The sequence below is a fragment of the Acanthochromis polyacanthus genome, chromosome 23, assembly GCF_021347895.1.
Source record: "Acanthochromis polyacanthus isolate Apoly-LR-REF ecotype Palm Island chromosome 23, KAUST_Apoly_ChrSc, whole genome shotgun sequence".
NCBI classification, from domain to species: domain Eukaryota; kingdom Metazoa; phylum Chordata; class Actinopteri; family Pomacentridae; genus Acanthochromis; species Acanthochromis polyacanthus.
The window spans coordinates 26,039,949-26,060,897 of NC_067135.1; the positions used below are offsets into that span (position 1 = coordinate 26,039,949).

Here is a 20,949-nt window from a genome sequence, read left to right on the forward strand (position 1 = left end):
ACGACACAAAATTCATTGAGTTGATAATTAATTCACCTGAACGGTGGTTTGTAAACTTACACATCTACCTGTTCCATCGTGCTCATTTGTCATTTCAACCCGCGGCTCGTTTCAGAGAAATAATGGCCGATTTCTGCACATTTGTCTGCGTCAGTGGAGGCGGAGGCAGCACAGAGACAGCGGTACCACAGAATGATCAACCCAGTACCATAACGGAACACCGGAACACTGGGAAAAGTTCCGGTCCTCCCGGTTAAACAGTCCGGGTCTGGTCACAGTCATGACTGAGGTAAGTCTGCTCCATGTGACTTTAAATTAAATCTTGAGCGAAGGTTTTTGTTCTAGCTTCCATCAAAGGGAAATCAAAGCCCTATTAGCACAGGATTAGTATCACCTGGGGGTATTTTGTTTGTTTGTTTTTATGTCGCGTCTTTTTCGGTTTAATTATGGAGGCTGTTGTGGAAATTACTGACAGCATTTTAGGAGCAAATGCAGGAGTAGACCGATACATAACAGAGCTATGGAGCATCACAGAAACGGCAAAATGAGGAGAAGAGGGAAATCTGGGAGGATATAGAGATGATGACATGCGTAGCAGCATGCAGTAAGAAAGTTTTCTTTTCTTTTTTTTCTGGACATATCTGTCAACAGGCTGAGTACCAACACCCTGACAGTCCGTTATCCAGACATGTATGGAGTAAGATTACTGTCAAAAGTATTCATCCACAATTCTAACCATTCGTATTCGTAATGTCAAACGTTTGTATGTTAATAAAAAATGTGTACACAAAATTCTGCTGTCATATGCATGAGTTTGATAAATTAAGGGTTAGGATTGTTTTTGCGAGTATGAACCTAAAAGTTGTGAGTGCAACTCTAATTTCTACGACTACGAAGTCTTCCCTGTGAGGACGAATTCAAGTTTATGGGTACGAGTAGAAAAATACTGGAATGACGTCACATAGGTCACAGGGGAAGGTAATCGAACACAGATTGCTCCAAACGCGCATGCGCCATTTATAAAGAGTAGACGCCGGGTGGACCCGGTGGACCTACCGGGGCAGGTGACGCCTCACAGGTCAAGTAAATAACACATCCAACTTCTTGTAATTTATTTATTTCATGAAACTGTACTGTTTTAATTGATATACAGTTTATGGACGAAAGACGGTACTGCTTAGCTTGCACGCTAACGAGCCGGGCCGGTGACACATTAGCCTTCTAATGCAAGGAGGCTAATGAGGAGGCTTAATAACAAAACAAACATAATTTGAGATTATGAATCGTGGCAATTGGCGTATGAATCAGCCCATTGTACAGCCTAAATTGCTGTAAATTAAGTCCAGTTTTAGTTCTTTGCAAACTCAGACACGTGCATTAGTTTAGTTTAGAATGAATCTGGCGGAGTTCGGTAAAGTTGGAAAGATATTCACAGATTCGGACTTCCGGCATCAATAACTCATGAGATATATGTTGTCAAAACATGAACGATGCCTCTTTCAAATCGTTGTAAGGTAGACAATGTGCTACAAGGCCAATTTTATCAAAAGTCGCTGTATTTCAAGCTACAGAAATAACATTGGCGTCTATGAGCAGCCGGCGGTGCAACGAGTGAACAGGGACCGTCTGCAAATAGCAAAACCGCTGCAACAGCGAAAAGAGACACTGCACATTTATTCAATAACTTTACTCTTGTACCCTGTAGAGCCACTAAAATCACTGGAGCCATGAATCGGCTGCGGCTGGTCAAACTACAACTCTTTGTTTGGTGCTAAATGAAAAATTGAATTTTAAGGAATTTTTATGTTTTGTATGATTATTTTATGAGTATTAAAATGGCACTTTTCTTCATGTATGTGGTATATTTTATATAACACACAGGAAAAATGGCATAAGGGCATAGTGTACTTGTTTGTCCAAACACATAATTCTGTATAGTAATGGAATTTACAATCCTTACCAAAGAGAGTATCAGATAACGCCAATATACCAAACAAACTGTTTAGACTGTCACCTCAAGTACTGATGATTGAGAAGAAAGATGATAAGACACTTTATTGCAAAGTTTCAGTGTCAATTGATTCATTTATACCATAATGTTAAATTGAGAGTAATATTTTTCTAGTTAAGGACTGTACAGACAATACTTGGAGGTAATAAACCTGACGGTCTGACCAGCACAGGTCACAGCAAGTACACTATGCCCTTATGCCATTTTTCCTGTGTGTTATATAAAATATACCACATACATGAAGAAAAGTGCCATTTTAATACTCATAAAATAATCATACAAAACATAAAAATTCCTTAAAATTCAGATTTTTAATTTAGCGCCAAAGCAAGAGTTGTAGTTTGACCAGCAAGAGCCCATTCATGGCTCCAGTGATTTTGGTGGCTCTACAGTGGCAGTGGGTGCTTGAACACATCTGTGTGTGGTGGGTGGGGCTTGGATGGAGCCCTGAGGAGATTCTACTTCCACATTATGCTGGCTTTGGATTCCTACCTGTCCGAGCTTTAAAACTGTAGTGTCACTTCAAATTGTTTGCAGTTACTTATGTAGGAGCAATGTCTTTGATGCCATCTGGCTGAAAGACTTTTTCCCATTCATCCCTTTCCAATTTATCCTCCTCCCAACATCATCATGGAACATGTGGGCAAGTATGTTCCATGTGACATGTTTTGTGTCATGACCTCCAATAGTTTAGCCTAGCCATGCTACACCCATGTTTCTACGTCTTTCTTCTCAATGAAACACTTCAGTGCCGTCCTTTGTTTATCTTTCAAGTTGAATTTTAGCTTCAAATCTTTAAGGGCTGTGGCCAAAGCCGAGTCAAAAGATAACTGTTTATTGTGCGCCGATTGTTTCTGTCAGAATCGTCGTGCCTCTGTCGTCACTTAGTTACGCCCGCCTTCTGACTCTACACTTCATGGTGATTCGTCCGGCCAGTTTTAGGAGCATCCAGCCTCGAGCCTTATGGAGGGTAACTTGACCCACCCTGGCAGAGAATGAAATTCGTTGCCGTGGGTTGTCTAGCGCGGCTAGGCTACCAATAGTTGCCAAGGAGTAAATCTAAAATCAAAAACAAGTAATCAATCCTGTTAATATCTTTTTTCAAGTCTCTGTAATTTCAGTTTTTAAAGAGTAAACCTTACAGAACCATACGAATCAAAAAAACTGCTCATAGAATGAGGCAGGATATATTTTGCTCTGTATTAGAATGCAGAGTGAGGGCCAGTGACAGGGTTTGACAGTGTGAGCGTTCCATTTATATTTACACAGGAAAAGAGTTTACAGATCAGATCAGAGCACCAATCATAATATACAGGGATTAAAGTCCAAAAAATCTTTTGACAGAAAATTCTTGTCATCTAAAACAAGTAACCAAGAAGTTCCAACAGCTTGGCAAATAAAACATACATAAGCCGTCGCTAAGAGTATCCTGTTTATCTTTCATAACCTGACAGATAAATACTTGTTTTGCTTTTGCTTCTTTGAGGTGACATAAAGTCCAAACATTTTTGTCAGTACGAATTACCCAACATTTACCTCGTTATACCTAAAAATGTGACAAGAATCAGAAACGTGCAGGTAGAGGGGTCCCCAGAAGAAAAAATTACATAATGCTGTTTCAAATGAAGCTTTTTGGAGCATTTTCAGATCAGATGTACAGAAAAAGGGACCTTGTTTTGAAACCAAAAAGAAAAAAGTACCACGGCACACTTTTGAGCACCATAGGACATAGAAGGCTTTGTTCTGTGCAGAATTACCTATTTTGTTGTATTATTTTATTACCTCTGCCATGGAGGTTATGTTTTCAGGAGAGTCTGTCTGTCTGTATGTCTGTTTGTTTGTCTGTGAACAAGATAAGTCAAAAAGTTATGGACCGATTTTCATGAAATTCTCAGGAAACTTTCAAAATGGGACAAGGACAAATGATTCAATTTTGGAGGTGATCCGGATCACCATCTGGATTCAGGAATGTTTTAAAGGATAAACGGGTAAGCCTTGGCGGAGGGCTGCGCTCTGAGTGCTTTTCTAATTGTAATTGTTGCTACCTTAATGTGTCTTTAGCCTTACTCTTGCAGATAAAAAAGCTGGAGCTCATGTTATTTCAATTATATACTTACATCTATTTACATACAGCTTGGTTTGTCTTTCTTATCAAGTCTAGTAGGAGGGAACTAAAAAGAGGAAAAAAACAGACAGGTCCAGTATGTGAAGCATATACAGTACTTGACTATGAGACACATTCAGGCTCATAGTCACACTTAATATGTTTCTGTCTGACCATTAATACAGCATGTTATTATGTCACCAACCTCCCTTCTATGTGTTTTTCTTTGTATATTTGACAGTGACCAAAACTATCCAGTACAGGGATGGAGAACTTTAATCCCTGAACATGGTTTTATGGTGAAGCAGCCAGTTAAAAGTAAGAAAGGTGAACAACACTGGAAAAGTCTTTCTATGAAGTAAGTTATCTTTTGTTTAAAATCAGGTCATTTGAAATTGGTAAAAAACAAAATGTAATCTTGAATTTCATTGTAAAATAAGGACAATCTCAAGTGAATTGGAATATACAGGAGCATCCATTAATGTATCTTAATAGGATTAAATTGTCTAAAAGAAGCTGTAGACATTTATCTAACCAAAACACAGTTTGGAACAGCATTACAGGGGGAATATAACATTATATACAACTCACTCAGTTCGACTCATCTCTCAGAATAAAAATCTGAAGAAATCTGGCCTGAAATAGACATATTTTATTCCCTTTTAACATAAATTCCATAAGTATGCCAGCAACCAGCGTTACTCATATAAGTTTATAGAGGAGCTGAGTGACCATATATTCAAGAAAGATAGCTTCAAAAGTCAATTGATTAGGTCAGGCCAGCGGTTTAAGGAGGGTAGGAACTCTACTGAATGTCCCTGTGACTGAATAAAACTTAGTAGAAGACTCGAAGTTAATAAACTAGTTAAAACAAAATCAAAATGCTAACTTAAGCTAACTCAAATTCACAGTAGACCGTACATTAGTTAAATATAAGACGTCTTCATGTCAATATTACAAAAATACGATACTATGGGATTTAAAATGTTGTAGTTTAACTTTTAAATTTACTTTCACATAAATATGACACGTTTTTATATCGTATTTTACTTACGGTGTTTGTATCCTGTGGTTGGTTGTCTGCTACCATAACAAAGAAAACGTTTCTAGAAGATCAAGTGCGTGCGAGTGGCATGTCCGCCTGCCCTCCGCCGTCAATCCGCCTTGAGAAGGCCCGCTGTGCAAAGGCTGACCAGGTCATCTGCGCATGGCTGAAATGAGTGCGACCGCTGGGCGGATGTGCCGCCGTGTGGGCGGATCCGCCCCTGAGTCTTTTGCTATCTGGGTGGTTTTTAAACACAAGTTAGCAGAACCATTTCACCTCATAAAGTGATTTGTTGCAGCACATGACCGTGTTACTGCAGTTTCCCCTCCGACAATGAAATCACGTTTGTAAATGTCTGGTCTCCTGTCAGGATGTTCTTAATCCAGTCAGAAATGAGGGGTAGGAAGTTCAGGTCAGTTAGATGTTTAACAAGAATGTCCAGCAGGATGATAATAAATGTTGAACTGAAATCCACAAAAGCATCCTGACATAGCTGCCCAGTTTCTCTCAGTGGCCTACGGTGGTGTGGAAGGCAGTGGTGATGGTATCAGCTGTTGACCTGTTTGATTGATGAACAAACTGGTGCTGGTCCAAGTTTGGAATGAGGCAGGACCTGAGGTGGAGAAGGACGAGCCTCTGAAAGCACTTCATAACCACAGATGTTAGTACCACTGGTCTGTAGTGGTTTAGGCAGATGATGGTGGTTATTTTGGAGACAGGGACGATGGTGGCTGCTTTCAGGCAGGATGGGACAGTAAGTCTGTTTCTGGGAGGTGTTGAAGATCCTCATCAGGACTTCTGTCAGTTGGTCATCACAGACCTTCAGCACATTGTCCAGTACTCCATCTGGTCCTGCTGCTTTGTGTGGGTTTACAGCCTTCAGCAGGACTCTGACATGATGTTCTGGAGTCAGGGTTAGGGTTAGAATTAGGGTTAGGGTTAGATCAGAGGAGCAGAGTTACTGATGTTCCACATTTCAACACTGGTCCTGATAACCTCATTGTTTCAGTAGATGCATTTGTTGTGAAAAATAAACTTTTGTTTGATTTTAGTTCAAAGTTGAATAAAGTTTTTAGTTATGAAATATCATTATTGTCATGTTTTAATGTGTTCCTGTGATTAAACACTGGTCCCACCTTGGCCCTCCCTGTAAAATTTGTCTAGAACCACCACTGATGTTAAACCTGTAAAAAACTAACGATTGATGCAAGATTAAGATAAAATGAAGAAAACAAGGACTCCTCTGACCACAAACTATGAATTGTAATATAAATTAATGGGAAAAATATGATGTACAGTTAGCTTCTACTAAGTTAGCTTCTAAGTGTTTTCTGTGATCTAAAGGTCCATCTGCTGTTTTTGATGTAAATTTTATTCAAATTTCTTGAGCGTTTTCCGAAAAATAAATAAAACTGGTAAATCCCCAACTAACAGAATGCATTGCTACATATAGCTGTTTGAAAGTCTATTTCACTGTACTGGAACTATCTGTCATCCAGTTATCATGATGCTTTTTAGATTTTTTTCATGGAATTTACAAATTACAAACTTCCATTCTGATATTACAGAACACACCTTTAGATTATTGATCAGTCTGAAATAAGAATAACAATAAGGTAATTGATGATTCTACAATAATTAGTGTCTTCAAGATCTGGAAACTTAAAGTGTTTTATCTGATCCAGATGTTGGAGATCTTTGATGATCTAGAATCTGATTGGTGGATGACTTATGTTGCTCAGATGTACAATGATATTTCCAATCAGCATGTTCCTCAGTACATTTAACATGTGATTTATTTCAGTTTTCAGAACTTCATGATGCTTCGTCTAAACCATGGACTCAGCTCAGTTCCTTCACAGCTTTAGTTTTCCTTCTTCTAACACAAAACTGTTCAGGTAACCGACACACACCATCAAAATGTGCATTTAAATACAAAGATGATTAAATATGGAAGCTGCTAATATGATTTTAATTCATTAGAACATGTAGCCAGAAAGTTCCACTTTTGGTAATTCATCATATCACAGGAACATTTTATGAAAATCACCTGCATGACATTGAAAAATATGAATGTTGTTTTAAGGATGTTCCTCATGGAGCATAATTTATGTGACTAACCACATGCTCTGAATGTTGACAATGAAAAATTATATTTACTTTTGAACTAAAATTGGTTCTGCAGTTTCCAAAAGTTTCAAATTTAAAGGTCACAAAACACTGTAGTAGTAGCTCCAGAAGTTCTGCATTTGTACTGGGTGGATTCCTGCAAGCAGACTTATTAGTTGGATCTACTCAGTAAAGTATGTATACACATGCTTTAGTAGTCATTTGTTTCCTCACATGTCTCCCTTTAAAAGCTGTAAAATCCCAACCTGCTTTTCTCCAGGTCTTCCCCAGGTTGTCGGTCCGTCTCAGCCGGTCCTGGCAACGGTTGGTGATGACGTTCTTTTGTCGTGTCGGCTGGAACCTGCCGTTGATGCTTCAGACATGTCCATAGAGTGGTCCAGAGAAGACCTAGACCCTTCATATGTCTATGTGTGGTGGGATAAAGAGGAACTGGAAAGTTCCAAACATCTTGACTATAAAGGAAGAACGTCATTGTTATTTAATAAACTGGAGTTTGGAGACATTTCACTGAAACTCTCCAAAGTGAAACTGTCTGATGAGGGAAAATACAGATGCTTCATTCCTACACTGGGTCGAGGATCTACTGTTGAACTGGTTGTTGGTGAGTTAAAACTGAAAGTTCAAGACTCAGATAATTGAGGTTTGTCAGGTTTTCTAAACATATTTCTGTGTATGATCAGAACAACGACTGTAGGAATGAGTCAGTGCTCCAGTTTCAGGGTTTGTTTATGAGTGCAGGTCAGACAGAGTGAGAGATTTTACAGTCAGTTAACTGATTGATCCACATTCCAGCAGTTGTTTCTCAGGTCGGTTGTTTCTTTCTAATCCACATCGTCACTGTGGATGTGATTTCAATTGTTTTGATCAGATCAAATAAAGCAGAACCTGAACCAATGAAACTCCTCCTCTGCAGGTAAACAGTACAAAAGCATCACAGCAGCAGCATTTTACAATCCAAAACTACTTGATAGCACCAGTAGGTTCAGTTTATACAGAATCAAACAGGTTTTTGGTATCAGAGAGCAAATATACTGAGAAACAATAGAACTGAATGGTTCAGCAGACATACAGGGTGTGATCAGAGCCTTATAGTTCTTACACATACATGTACTATTTTTCAACTATACAAGAAGTTTCATGAATTGTAGAATAACTTGTGGCTCAGTTCAGATCTCCTTTAGCTCAGCGTTTCTCCATTTAATTTACAGATTCATACAAACAACTTAAATATAAATGGACGATATTTGCCTCTTTTCTTATCAACCTACTCTCAATGAAGGGGACTCTGGTTCAAAATGAGCCATCAGAATTGATTCCACAAATCTGTTCTGTCATTTATTTTATTGCTTTACTGTTCATATGTTAGATGAAGATTCAGAAACCAGTTGACTCAAAAATTGGAGGAAAAACTTTAAATATTTTAACTCTTTTTAAAAAATCTTTAACCTAATCAAACATAACTGAGATTACAGATTAGTTCTTGCTTCAGGTGGACTTTGTAGCTCCTTCAAAGCCTTTCCTATGTCACAGTCTTGACTTCAGGTTTGTTTCAGAACATAACTAAGAATGCAGTTTTACTTTAGAGGAACATGATTTTTCAGAGACAGAGTTGCAATAAAATGTGCAAACACTGAAGGAGTCTGAACACTTCCTGTTTTAAGGAGGTTGTTTGAAACCATTCATTCAGTGCTGGTAAAGTTGTAAGATAGTTCTGTCCTCCTTTTCCGCTGTCTGATGTTTCCCTTCTTATCTTCAGGTATTGATCCATTTACAGTCATCAGTTTAGCAGGACTTGGTAGAACCAGCAGCTCAGTGGAGTTACAGTGTGAGTCTGCAGGCTGGTATCCAGAGCCTGAGGTGTTGTGGCTGGACGGTGATGGAAACCTCCTCTCTGCTGGACCTACAGAGACAGTCAGAGGTCCTGATGACCTCTATACTGTCAGCAGCAGAGTGACTGTGGAGAAGAAACACAGCAACAAGTTCACCTGCAGAGTCCAGCAGAACAACATCAACCAGAGCAGAGAGGCTCTGATACAAGTTACAGGTAGTTCATATTCAACTAGAAAAAAATCCAATGTTCAGTTAATAATAAATGCCTCATTGTTCCATGTTTTATCATTTCAGATGATTTCTTTAATGTCCAGTCCAGTTACACTTCGACTATCATCGGTTTGGCTGTTAGTTCAGCTGCTGCTTTGATCCTGTTCAGTGTTCTTTTTGTTCACATAAGAAGACAAAACAGTAAGTCACATTAACATAAAACTCTTGACTTTTGCAAAGTATTGAGACTTTAATGGAAATTGTGATATGAGAGGTTTCATTTTATCACATGCAAATGTCTGCATTATTGTCCTTTCTACACTGACAGTCAATAGAAACTTTGAGACCATATTTTTCAACATAATTTTTATTTTGAAGCCCGAAACTGGACTTTCTTCATATGAATCATTTGTTTAGCATATTGGCATTCAGAACCAAAAATCTAAAGTTTCTAGAATGATTTCAAAAGAAAGAATTTCACAAAAGAAAACGGCACCTTCCAAACATAAAGTCACAACAGTCAATACTCTCTGTCGCCCTGGACATGGTCTATCATCAACAGAGCCTGTCATGTTGTGGCGTTCAACCAGGCTTCTGATTGTGGGTTGGGAACAGCCCATACACCTGGATACATCACTGTAGCTCAAAGCGGCCTCCACCATACCCAGTGCCCGGAGACGTTGTTCATGTGATAGACGCGGCATGATGCTGTTCACTGGACTAACAATGGTGGCCTTTTTTGGGCCTTTATATAAGCCTTCAAAACCCATTCTCACATTGTGCAGATACTCACTGAGTATTGCTTGGTGTGTATTTGGTTCACTTTTGCAAAGTGACCAACCCATGTGCAATGAATCATGACAAAATGACAACTCATCATTATCTCAACTACCAGGGCACGAGATCATCAGTAAATCCACAATGAATAATTACAACCCCCCTACAAGTAGAATTCTGCGTACATTTCTACCTCAAAGTTTCTATTGACTGTCAGTATAGATTTAAAAACTAATGATTTTCTTTCCTCAAAGGGAAAAAGAAGACTTTGGTAAATGAAAAGCAAGAAGAGCTTGAATGAGTAAGTAAAGAAACAGAAGTTTGACTGCTGGTAGATGAAGAAAGACTCCAAGATCAGGAGATGACAGAAAGTAAAGTCAAGTTTGATGTAAACAAACAATTATGGAATAAAGGAAGAAGGTTTGTGTCTCTAAAGCAGATCAGACGTCAGTATTCGAGCCCTGACAGGAAGACAAGTAAAGAATCTGGACAGTGGAGAAGAAAAACCAGATGTAGTTTATCAATGAACAGAGGAAGTGGTTCAATACAGAAACAGAGAAGAACAACAGCTTTAGCAAACTTCAGTAGAGATAAAAGAAAGTTTATATTCAATAGAAACTCACAAGTTTGTATTTAATAGAGACATATTTGTTGTAACCAAAGAGTGTGAACCTGAACAGACGATCAGTAACTAAAGAGCAGGAGTCAAAGAAGCAGTAAAAAGAAGTTAATGGTTGTATGTAAAGAAACAGCAGCTTCTGGATGAAAAACACAAGATGGAGACTGAACTGTAGATTCTGGAGGAAAAGATGGAAACCAACAAGTTTAACTCATGATCTGAGATCTCTGGAAAATTGATCAAGATTCAATAATTCTGACTTTACCTGCAGAAACAGAAAAATTAATTGCGTACGATGGGTGCCGGTATTAATTTTAGATCCTCCCTGGAAACAGAGTTATTAATAAATGAAAAGATTCTAACAGTTACAGTTTACGGCAGAAGTGAGAACAAAACTGTGTCGTCTTCTTTTCCTTTCTGCTTTTCCCTTCAGGGGTCACCACAGCGAATCAATTGCCTCCATCTAACCCTGGCTTCTGCATCCTCTTCTCTCACACCAACTACCTTCATGTCCTTTTTAACCACATGAGAACAAAACTGTGTAAAATCACTTAAATGTCAAATCATTCACAACTGAATCGCTGCACAGTAACTGCATCACTTCTAAGATAAACAGTCGAGTGTTTTCTGTTTGGAAAAATTAAAAATTATCAGTGTCACACCTTAAAATCAGAACATGTGTTTCTTTACCTGCAGCTGGAAAGAAATAATTCAGAAGCCAACAATCAGCTCCAACAGGAGAAACAGAGAAATGAGAATGCTGAGAGTGAGATGAAGACCATGAACAGACGTCTGGAAGAGGTAAAACTCACCATCAGTATCTTTTCTCTTCTTCTGACATGTCCACTGAACTCTGTCTCACCATGATGTAATGTTGATAAAATTAATGAAATGATGTAAAGTTTGAACACAAACAATGATTTTCAAAATATTGACTTTAAATTTGAGCATAAATCAGTCAGTGAAGGTCAGTAAGAGGAAGTAAAGTTTGGAAACATTGTGGTGTCACTTCCACTGCAGAAACATCCACATCCATCATTCTGAAAGCAACAATTATCTTCCTATACCACTAAACTACATTCTCATTTTTCACACAAATCTATTTTCTCACTAGAATTCTCAGACTGTGACGTTGTAGGAAAAGTTTAGAGTTTGAAAGAGCCACAAAGTTTCCTGAAGAAGACATAAAACAGAAACAGGACTTTCATCCAGGAGACCAGGATTCATGTTCCATGTGGAACCTTTATTCTGACACTTTGGTTTCACTTTCATTCACTGCTTGGTTACATTTCTGCAACCAGAACTCTGCAGTTAGAAAAACACCATGATTCGGGTTCAAATATGAACCTTTCAGAACATGTTTGAAGACTTTCCTCCATTTTCTCTGTTACCAGGTTGACAAGAAATAAAAGAAAAGATGTTGATTAGAAACATATTAGTGATAATCAAACATGTAGTTTAGTTAAATGTGAACGTCATTGTTGAGAGACAGAGTTACCTGAATTAAAATAAGGTGATAAAGTGAATGTTCCAAGCAGCTGGTTCAGAGGAGAACTTACTCACCATCTAAAGCTACAGAAACAGAGATTTAAGCAGAACTCCGCTATGTTACATGAACATGCTTTTAATGACTCTCCAACCAATCAGAAGCCAGACATTAATGTCATGTATCGATGTGTTCAGATAACTACAGTCGAGGTCAAAAGTTTACATACACTTGTAAAGAACATAATGTCATGGCTCTCTTGAGTTTCCAGTTATTTCTACAACTCTGACTTTTCTCTGATAGAGTGATTGGAACAGATACTTATTTGTCACAAAAAACATTCATGAAGTTTGGTTCTTTTATGACTTTAGTATGGGTTAACAGAAAAAGTGACCAAATCTGCTGGGTCAAAAATATACATACAGCAACATGAATTAGCAATTTTGGTGATTTAGAAAGTTGTGTCAGTGAAATGAGCTTCATAGCATGGCCTCTTACCTTCTTGTGAGTGATTATGAGTGACTACAGCTGGTTACTTCTGAGGCCATTTAAATAGGGCTCAGTGGATACAAATGCCCACAAACGCTACAACGGGAAAGTCAAAGGAGCTCAGCACAGATCTGAAAAAGCGAATCATTGACTTGAACAAGTCAGGAAAGTCACTTGGAGCCATTTCAAAGCATCTGCAGGTCCCAAGAGCAACAGTGAAAAAATCTGTTTGTAAGTATAAAGCGCATGGTACTGTTTTGTCACTGTCATGATCAGGAAGAAAATCCAAGCTATCACCTGCTGCTGAGAGAAAATTGGTCAGGAGGGTTAAGAGTCAACCGAGAACCACCAAAAAGCAGACCTGCCAAGAATTAGAAGCTGCTGGAACACAGGTGTCAGTGTCCATGATCAAGTGTTTTTTGCATTGCCATGGACTGAGAGGCTGCCATGCAAGAAGGAAGTCCTTGTTCCAAAAGCGACACCTTAAGGCTCAACTGAAGTTTGTTGCTGATCACATGGACAAAGATAAGACCTTCTGGAGGAAAGTTGTGTGGTCAGACGAAACAAAAATCGAGCTGTTTGGCCACAATGCCCAGCAATATGTTTGGAGGAGAAAAGGTGAGGCCTTTGACCCCAAGAACACCATGCCTACCGTCAAGCACGGTGGTGGTAGTATTATGCTGTGGAGTTGTTTTGCTGCCCATGGAACTGATGCTTTACAGAGAGTAAATGGGATAATGAAGAAGGAGGATTATCTTCAAATTCTTCAAGATAACCTAAAATGATCAGCCCAAAGGTTGGGTCTTGGCCACAGTTGGGTGTTCCAACAGGACAATGACCCCAAACACACATCAAAAGTGGTAATGGAATGGCTAAATCAGGCTAGAATTAAGGCTTTAGAATGGCCTGACCAAAGTCCTGACTTAAACCCCATTGAAAACATGTGGACAATGCTGAAGAAACAAGTCCATGTCAGAAAGCCAACAAATTTAACTGAACTGCACCGATTCTGTCAAGAGGAGCGGTCAAACATTCAACCAGACGCTTGTGGATGGCTACCAAAAGCATCTAATTAAAGTGAAAATGGCCAAGGGACGTGTAACCAAATATTAGCATTGCTGTATGTATATTTTTGACCCAGCAGATTTGGTCACTTTTTCTGTTAACTCATAATAAAGTCATAAAAGAACCTAACTTCATGAATGTTTTTTGTGACAAAGAAGTATCTGTTCCAATCACTCTGTCAGAGAAAAATCAGAGTTGTAGAAATAACTGGAAACTCAAGAGAGTCATGAAATTATGTTCTTTACAAGTGTATGTAAACTTTTGACCACGAATGTACACTGTTTTGTCTCTCTCTTGTTTCCAGTATATGGAAGACAACGTGAAGTTGATGGAGACCAAGAGAAAACTCCTGAATGAGAAGCTGACGTCTATAGAGACTGAGAGGAAACTGAAGACAGTGATCCAGAATATGATCCAGGAGGTTCATGTTTTCTCTCAGATCTTTATCTGCTCTCATCTCTCTTCTCTTTTCATGTAATACTGGTCTGTTGTTGAGACCAAAACAACTTCAAATATCCATCAGAAGAAGACAACAAACAGCTGTTTTCAGTTTCAGCTTCAGTTCCACTGTGCTCTCTAATTCTGATTTTATTTTTCATGTTTGGTGAAAAAAATAAACTAGTTCTCAGACAAAATAGTACAACTTTGAAGTCAGTTCTTTCAGCTGTAAATATTCTTCTTTAAAATCAGAAACTAAAACAGAGCATGTGTTTGTTTATTTGCAGCTGGATGAAATGAACTTTGCTCCCAACTCTGACCCTACTGGGAGTGATGAGAAGAATCAACAGGAAGAGGTGAATGTCACCATCAAAACCTTTTTCAATCAATGACTGATATGTCTACTGAACTCACTGTGATGTAAAGTTCTAGCAGGAAAGTTAACTAGTTCACTGTTTATCAGATTAATGAAACGTCATTAACTTTCTACGGAATCAGATCAAAATGTTAAATTCATGGAACCACTAAACCACTATATAAACCTATAAACCACTAAAGAAACATCAACATCCATCAGTCTGAAAGTCAAATAATGTGACAAACACACAGAAGAAGTCACCATCTAAAGCTACAGAAACAGAGATTTAAGCAGAACTCAGCTATGTTACATGAACATGCTTTTAATGAGTCTCCAACCAATCAGAAGAATTAATCTTTCCACAAATCATGTCATGTGTATCTGTGCTTCAATACATAAATTGTCTTTTTATTCTGTCTCCAGTTAGAGAAGCTCCAGGATGAAAAGCAGAAGTGGATGAAGACTGTTGTAAACCTGAAGACAGAACTCCAGGACATGAACCAGGAGGTTTATCTGCTGTCATCTCTCTTCTGTCTCTTTTCATAAGAAACTGATTTGTTGTTGGGAACAAGACAACTTCAGATATCCATAAAATCTCATTTAAACATTTAATAAGTGAGACTGAGCTCAGGCTTGACCGCATCCATCCATCCATCTATCCATTTTCTTCCGCTTATCCGGGGCCGGGTCGCGGAGGCAGCAGGCGAAGCAGGTCGTTCCAGACGTCCCTCCCCCCAGCGACGTTTTCCAGCTCTTCCTGGGGGATCCCGAGGCGTTCCCAAGCCAGACGAGATATATAATCATAGCAATCCACCGGTTTCTGGCAGAGAACCATGGCCTCGGACTTGGAGGTGCTGATCCGCATCCCTGCCGCTTCACACTCGGCTGCAAACCGCTCCAGTGTGTGCTGGAGGTCACAGTCTGAGGACGCCAAAAAAACCACATCATCCGCAAAAAGCAGAGATGCGATCCTGAGGCTCCCAAACCAAAAACCCTCCCCACCACGACTGCGCCCTGAAATCCTGTCCATGAAAACCACAAACAGCATCAGAGACAAGGGGCAGCCCTGGCAGAGTCCAACACCCACCAGAAACGTGTCTGACTTAGTGCCGAGTATGCGGACACAGCTCTCACTGTGGTCGTACAGGGACCGAACGGCTCGTAACAACGAGCCCAGGACCCCATACTCCCACAGTGCCCCCCACAAAGCCCCTTGGGGGACACGGTCATAGGCCTTCTCCAGATCCACAAAACACATGTAGACTGGCAGGTCATACTCCCATGACCCCCTCAGCAGCTCCGCAAGGGTAAAGAGCTGGTCCGCTGTTCAACGACCAGAATGGAATCTGCATTGCTCCTCCTGAATCCAAGGTTCGACTATCGGTCGGATCCTCCCTTCCAGCACCCTAGAGTAAACTTTCCCGGGCAGGCTGAGAAGTGTGATGCCGCGGTAGTTGGCACACACTCTCCGATCCCCCTTTTTGAAAATAGGGACCACCACCCCGGTCTGCCACTCCACAGGTACTGTACCCAATGCCCATGCGACACTGTATAGACGTGTCAGCCAAGACAGTCCAACAATGTCCAGAGCCTTCAGCATCTCAGGGCGAATCTCGTCCACACCTGGCGCCTTGCCACCGAGGAGCTTTTTAACTACCTCGGCGACCTCTGCCACGGATCTGGACGCAGATACCCCCGAGTCTTCAGGCTCTGCCTCCTCCATAGAGGACGTGTTTACCGGGTTCAGGAGTTCCTCGAAGTGCTCTTTCCACCGCCTGACGATATCCCCAGTACGGGTCAACAGTTCTCCACCCCGACCATACACAGCCTGAGCGAAGCCCTGCCTCCCCTTCCTGAGGCGTCGAATGGTTTGCCAGAACTTCCCCGAGGTCGACCGAAAGTCCTTCTCCATAGCCTCCCCGAACTCCTCCCACACCCGAGTTTTAGCTTCCACAACTGCCGCAGCTGCCGCCCTTTTGGCCAGCCGGTACCTGTCAGCTGCTTCAGGAGACCCCCGAGCCAACCAGGCTCGAAAAGTCTCCCTCACCGCTGGTGTCCACCAGCGGGTCTTTGGATTGCCACCGCGACAGGCACCAGTGACCTTCAGACCACAGCTCCTAGCAGCTGCTTCTGCAATAGAGGCTTTGAACATGGACCACTCAGAATACATGTCCTCAACCTCCCCCGGGATGCAGGAGAAACTCTTCCGGAGGTGGGAGTTGAAAACCCTACGGACAGGGTCCTCCGCCAGACGTCCCCAGTTCACCCGCACTACACGTTTGGGTCTACCAGGTCTGTCTGACAGTCTTCCCCGCCATCGGATCCAACTCACCACCAGGTGGTGATCGGTTGACAGCTCTGCACCTCTCTTCACCCAAGTGTCCAAGACATACTTGGACACTCAGGTGAAGTAGGGCGCGAGCCCGGGTGGAGCCGCCGCGGGTGCAGATCTTGGTGGTAGTAGCAAATATTCTGAACTTTGCTGCAGAGGTTTGACTGCAGCAAAGCTTAATGTGATCACATTCCTCCTCTGTTAATGTGTTACTGATCAGCCAGGTTTAATGTTCATATAAATATCAGACTTATTATCAGACTATTAGACATTTAATCTGAACTCAACCTTTTGAATGACCACAAGTTTAGTCACATCTTCCAGTGAATAGAAACAAGAATTCAGTTAAAGTTGAGTGTTGTGAGTTCATTGACTCAATGACATGAACTTCATCGTCCAGTGAGAGAAGATTTGAGAAACTCTTGATTTTATTGATGATACTTTTAAGGAAATGTTTCTGTTGTATCAGATCCTTTTGAGGAATCCCACTTTGAGGTCTTCACTTTTCAGTTTAGGTTAATGCCCTGAATCCCAGAAGCTGTTGGTGGGTTTGAAATACATTTCATTAAAAAATAATAATACATTTTGAGTCAGAAACTGGAAAAACAGAAATAACCTTCAAGTTTTCCAGTTTCCAACAGTCCTTGAACTATCCGTGTGCCACATTCAATCTGTCAGAAAAATGATCCAAATCTGAGCTTAAAATGCAGATTTAATCAGAATCTCTTCATTCCACCTTTCATTGAAACTTAAAACCATTTGCTCTGAATAGAATATATACAAAAATGAAAATAAAAATCTGGGCTGCCTTTCAAAATAATGAAATAATGAGTGACTTCCTGCCTCCACACACCTGAATAACGGACCTGTGTGTTGTCTCTCAGTTGAAGCTGGCAGGACCCATAATTATGGAAGAGGTCAATGAAAGGGACCGCTACATCAGTCTCAAGAACATTTCGACTGAGGTAATGTTGTTTACATGTAGATGAACCTTCTGAATACTGTGTAAACATGTACAATAAGTTTTATATCAATATGAAGATCAAATATATCCACAGATATTCTAAATGGTTCATTATATAACAGCTAATGCTGTTAACATCAGAGTGTATTTTGTCTGTAGGTCAACATGTAAAGAGGTCATAACTTTATTTGTGGACATGATGTATGAAACAGACATTGGAGATTACGTCGATTTTCTACTTTGGTGTCTAATTTTCCTCCTGCAGGAGATGGAACTGAAAGGCTGGAAGTTAACACTACATAGAAACGGTGAACTACTCGTCAGGTTTACATTCAATGAGTCATTCAAACGTCAGGCTGGAGAGATTCTCTGTGTGAGTCTGAACTTTTCACTTTATGTTACAGTTTTACTTTTTTCCACTTCATTTTATTCAGTTTTTAAATCTGTGACTGTTTCATTTACTACATGTACAGATAGCGCACCCATCATGGTTCAGCAAACATCCTGATGATGTTGATCTGGTGTGGTCAGAACTGAAGTACTGGATTCCTGGAGACAAAATGAAGATGAACCTCATCAGCAACAATGGAGAGCTCTTCAGACTGCTGTAATGTGAATAAACATGTGAAACATCATTTTTATTTCTACATTCATCAAAGTGAGTCTTTGTTTTTTTTATAAATATCAAATAACATTATTTTTTATCATTTCTGTTATATTCGAGTTTAATCTTAGTCTGACTTCAGGCTAATATATATCATCAAGATGGTGCCTGTGTTCGGTTGCGCGTCTGCTGCCTCTCTATATTTGGTGTTTTTTGCTTTATATTGTTTCGTGTCAACCTTTTGGATCAACAGCAGTGTCTCAGCAATCATCCACTATGATCGCAATATGCTTCTTAGCATTAAAGCAAGAATGGAAAACATTTACTTGGGAAAGGTACTCTGAATTTTTCCCTCCAAAACTGGAGTGCCCCACGTCGTCACCGGAGTACCTGCTGGTTTCCGGGCGCCCTGGCAGGAGAAGGAGATGGGGATCCAGAGCTGGTGTACAAGCCAGACTTCGGAAGCGGAGACTCGGTGGACACTCGTCCTGGCTGTTTGGATCCGGTATTCGCGGGAGAGAGCGTTGTCTGAGAACGGTTGCTTGCTGCGCTTTGGATGGAGACGCTGCCCGTGAGTCACCGTCAGCGTGGATTTCTTCGGACCGGACCTTTCCTCCTCGAGCTGTGCGCAGTCCCGTACCCCGCTAGCGAGTCCTGTGCCCGGTTACGTGTCGAACTGGGTCGGATCACGGTGTGGAGTCACCAGAGCGACTCTCGGGCCAGCGCGCATTGAGCGCGCGCACTCGCTCTATTCGGATTGCTCTGCTTAACGCACTCTCTATTACGAGGAAGACTTTTGCTCTTAACGACCTTTTCACTAAGGAGAAGTTGGACTTGTTGTGCCTCACAGAGACTTGGCAGCAGGAAAATCAATATGTTCATCTTAAAGAACTTTGTCCCCCAGGCTGCTCCGTGTTCGGGGCACCTCGATCTTCGCGCCGTGGAGGCGGATTGGCGCTCATCTTCAGAGACTCTCATCAGTGCAGTTTAATGGACACAACTGAGTTTACCTCCTGTGAGCTTCAGATGTATAAGGTGGGTAAGACACACTTCTTTTATTGTGTTCTAGTTAGGGCTGTCAGTTTAACGCATTAATTAGATTAATTAATTATGCTGCAAATTAACGCGTTAAAAACATTAACTCAATTAATTATGGGTGGCATGTCAATGCGCAAGCATATTAAATTTGGCTCAGTGAGTGACCCGTAGGCTGCAGTGGTACGTCACTTCCTCCCTCTGCCACTAGTTCAAAGCAGAGTGACAACAAACATGGATGGGACACAGAAAAGCGAGGAGAGTCTACTTGGCCCTTTGAATGGCAAGTTTATTTATAAAAAAAACAAAGACGGGACTGTTAACAAGAACGCAGTGATTTGTAGCTTGTGTAAAAAGGAATTTTCGTATCACCAAAGCAGCTCCAGCCTGACTTATATTGTTATAAAAAGATAATCTTAAACTTGCTATAAACCATAAACGGGAAGAGAAACATGAAGTTTAGATTATTTTTTAAAACAATGTTCTTGAGAAAAATGAAGGGCAATGTTTTGAAACTTGACACTTCAGAACAATTTTTAAATATTTTTGGTCCCCATATGTTAACATCGACAAAATGATTGATTTTTGCAAAAAGTTGAATCTAAACTTCCACAAGCTGAGGTTGGTTGTATGGATAGTATGAGATGAACTGAAAACAGGTGAGGTGATTTTTGAGACAAACATAGATTATGACTGGAGATACCCTTTTAAAAGAAATGCCTGTTGGCATTTTGATATTGATGTTGCCTTATTTAGAGGCGTGTTATTCATTTTGAATTGCTGTATTGAGTCAGCTTTAGTATTCGTTTTGATCGAGAGTTTGCTTATGTGACTATTTGATACTCAGCCTTATCTTATTTCTGAATTTTATTTATTTTATTTAACTGTATTGCATTTTTGAATCATGCACTTGGTCTAATTGGTTTGCTGATGTGCTTGACCTTTTTTTCTTTTGAATTTGATTTATGAAGCACACTAAACCAATAAAAATTTGGAATTCAAATGTTCTCTTCTTGGTGTATTCAATTGATTAGTCATGCACTACAATTTTGTAATGTCCTAGAATTCAAATTCTTTATTTGGGGACCTTTAGCAGATATGAGATTAAAATGTGATTAATTAATTACAAATCTGTAATTAATTAGATTAATTTTTTTAATCGCCTGACAGCACTAGTTCTACTGTATCGACCCCCAGATTACCCTCGCCATCCTTGGAGATTTCAACATCCAAGTTGACAATTCGTCCTGTCCATTTGCAGCAGAGCTGCTCGCTCTCATGGAATCTTTTAAGTTTGTACAGCATTTTTTCTGGAGCTACACAGAAAAAGGCCACACTTTAGATTTAGTTTTCTTTAGTGGATTAAATATTGATCAGCTCTGTGTAAATGATTTCCAAATCAGTGACCATAGTTGTGTATCTTTTAATTTGTCTTTTGAGAATGAACCTGAT

At 40.2% G+C, this 20,949-nt stretch overlaps 2 protein-coding genes across 8 annotated transcripts in view; both read left to right on the top strand.

The window, feature by feature from the left end:
* Window positions 1-18,493, top strand: part of LOC127532328 (butyrophilin subfamily 3 member A3-like) — a 114,324-nt gene extending 95,831 nt beyond the window's left edge. Inside the window, exons 9-11 of the mRNA XM_051943928.1 lie at window positions 17,779-17,859; window positions 18,124-18,231; window positions 18,332-18,493. Of these exons, the coding sequence (XP_051799888.1) occupies window positions 17,779-17,859; window positions 18,124-18,231; window positions 18,332-18,469 (327 nt within the window). The 3' untranslated portion in view covers window positions 18,470-18,493. The remainder of the gene's footprint in view (window positions 1-17,778; window positions 17,860-18,123; window positions 18,232-18,331) is intronic.
* The window catches only part of LOC110946484 (butyrophilin subfamily 2 member A2-like), a 417,600-nt gene that overhangs the window by 19,188 nt on the left and 377,463 nt on the right, over window positions 1-20,949 (top strand). For 2 of the 7 annotated variants that reach the window (XM_051943912.1, XM_051943911.1), the window contains exon 2: window positions 116-289. The exons of 1 other annotated variant lie outside the window; for it this stretch is intronic. The gene's annotated coding sequence lies outside the window, so the exon portion shown is untranslated. Of the gene's footprint in view, window positions 1-115; window positions 290-3,906; window positions 4,000-4,356; window positions 4,474-6,964; window positions 7,059-20,949 lie in introns of all 7 variants that reach the window. 4 more of the 7 variants (XM_051943915.1, XM_051943914.1, XM_051943913.1 and 1 more) reach the window with 4 other exon arrangements.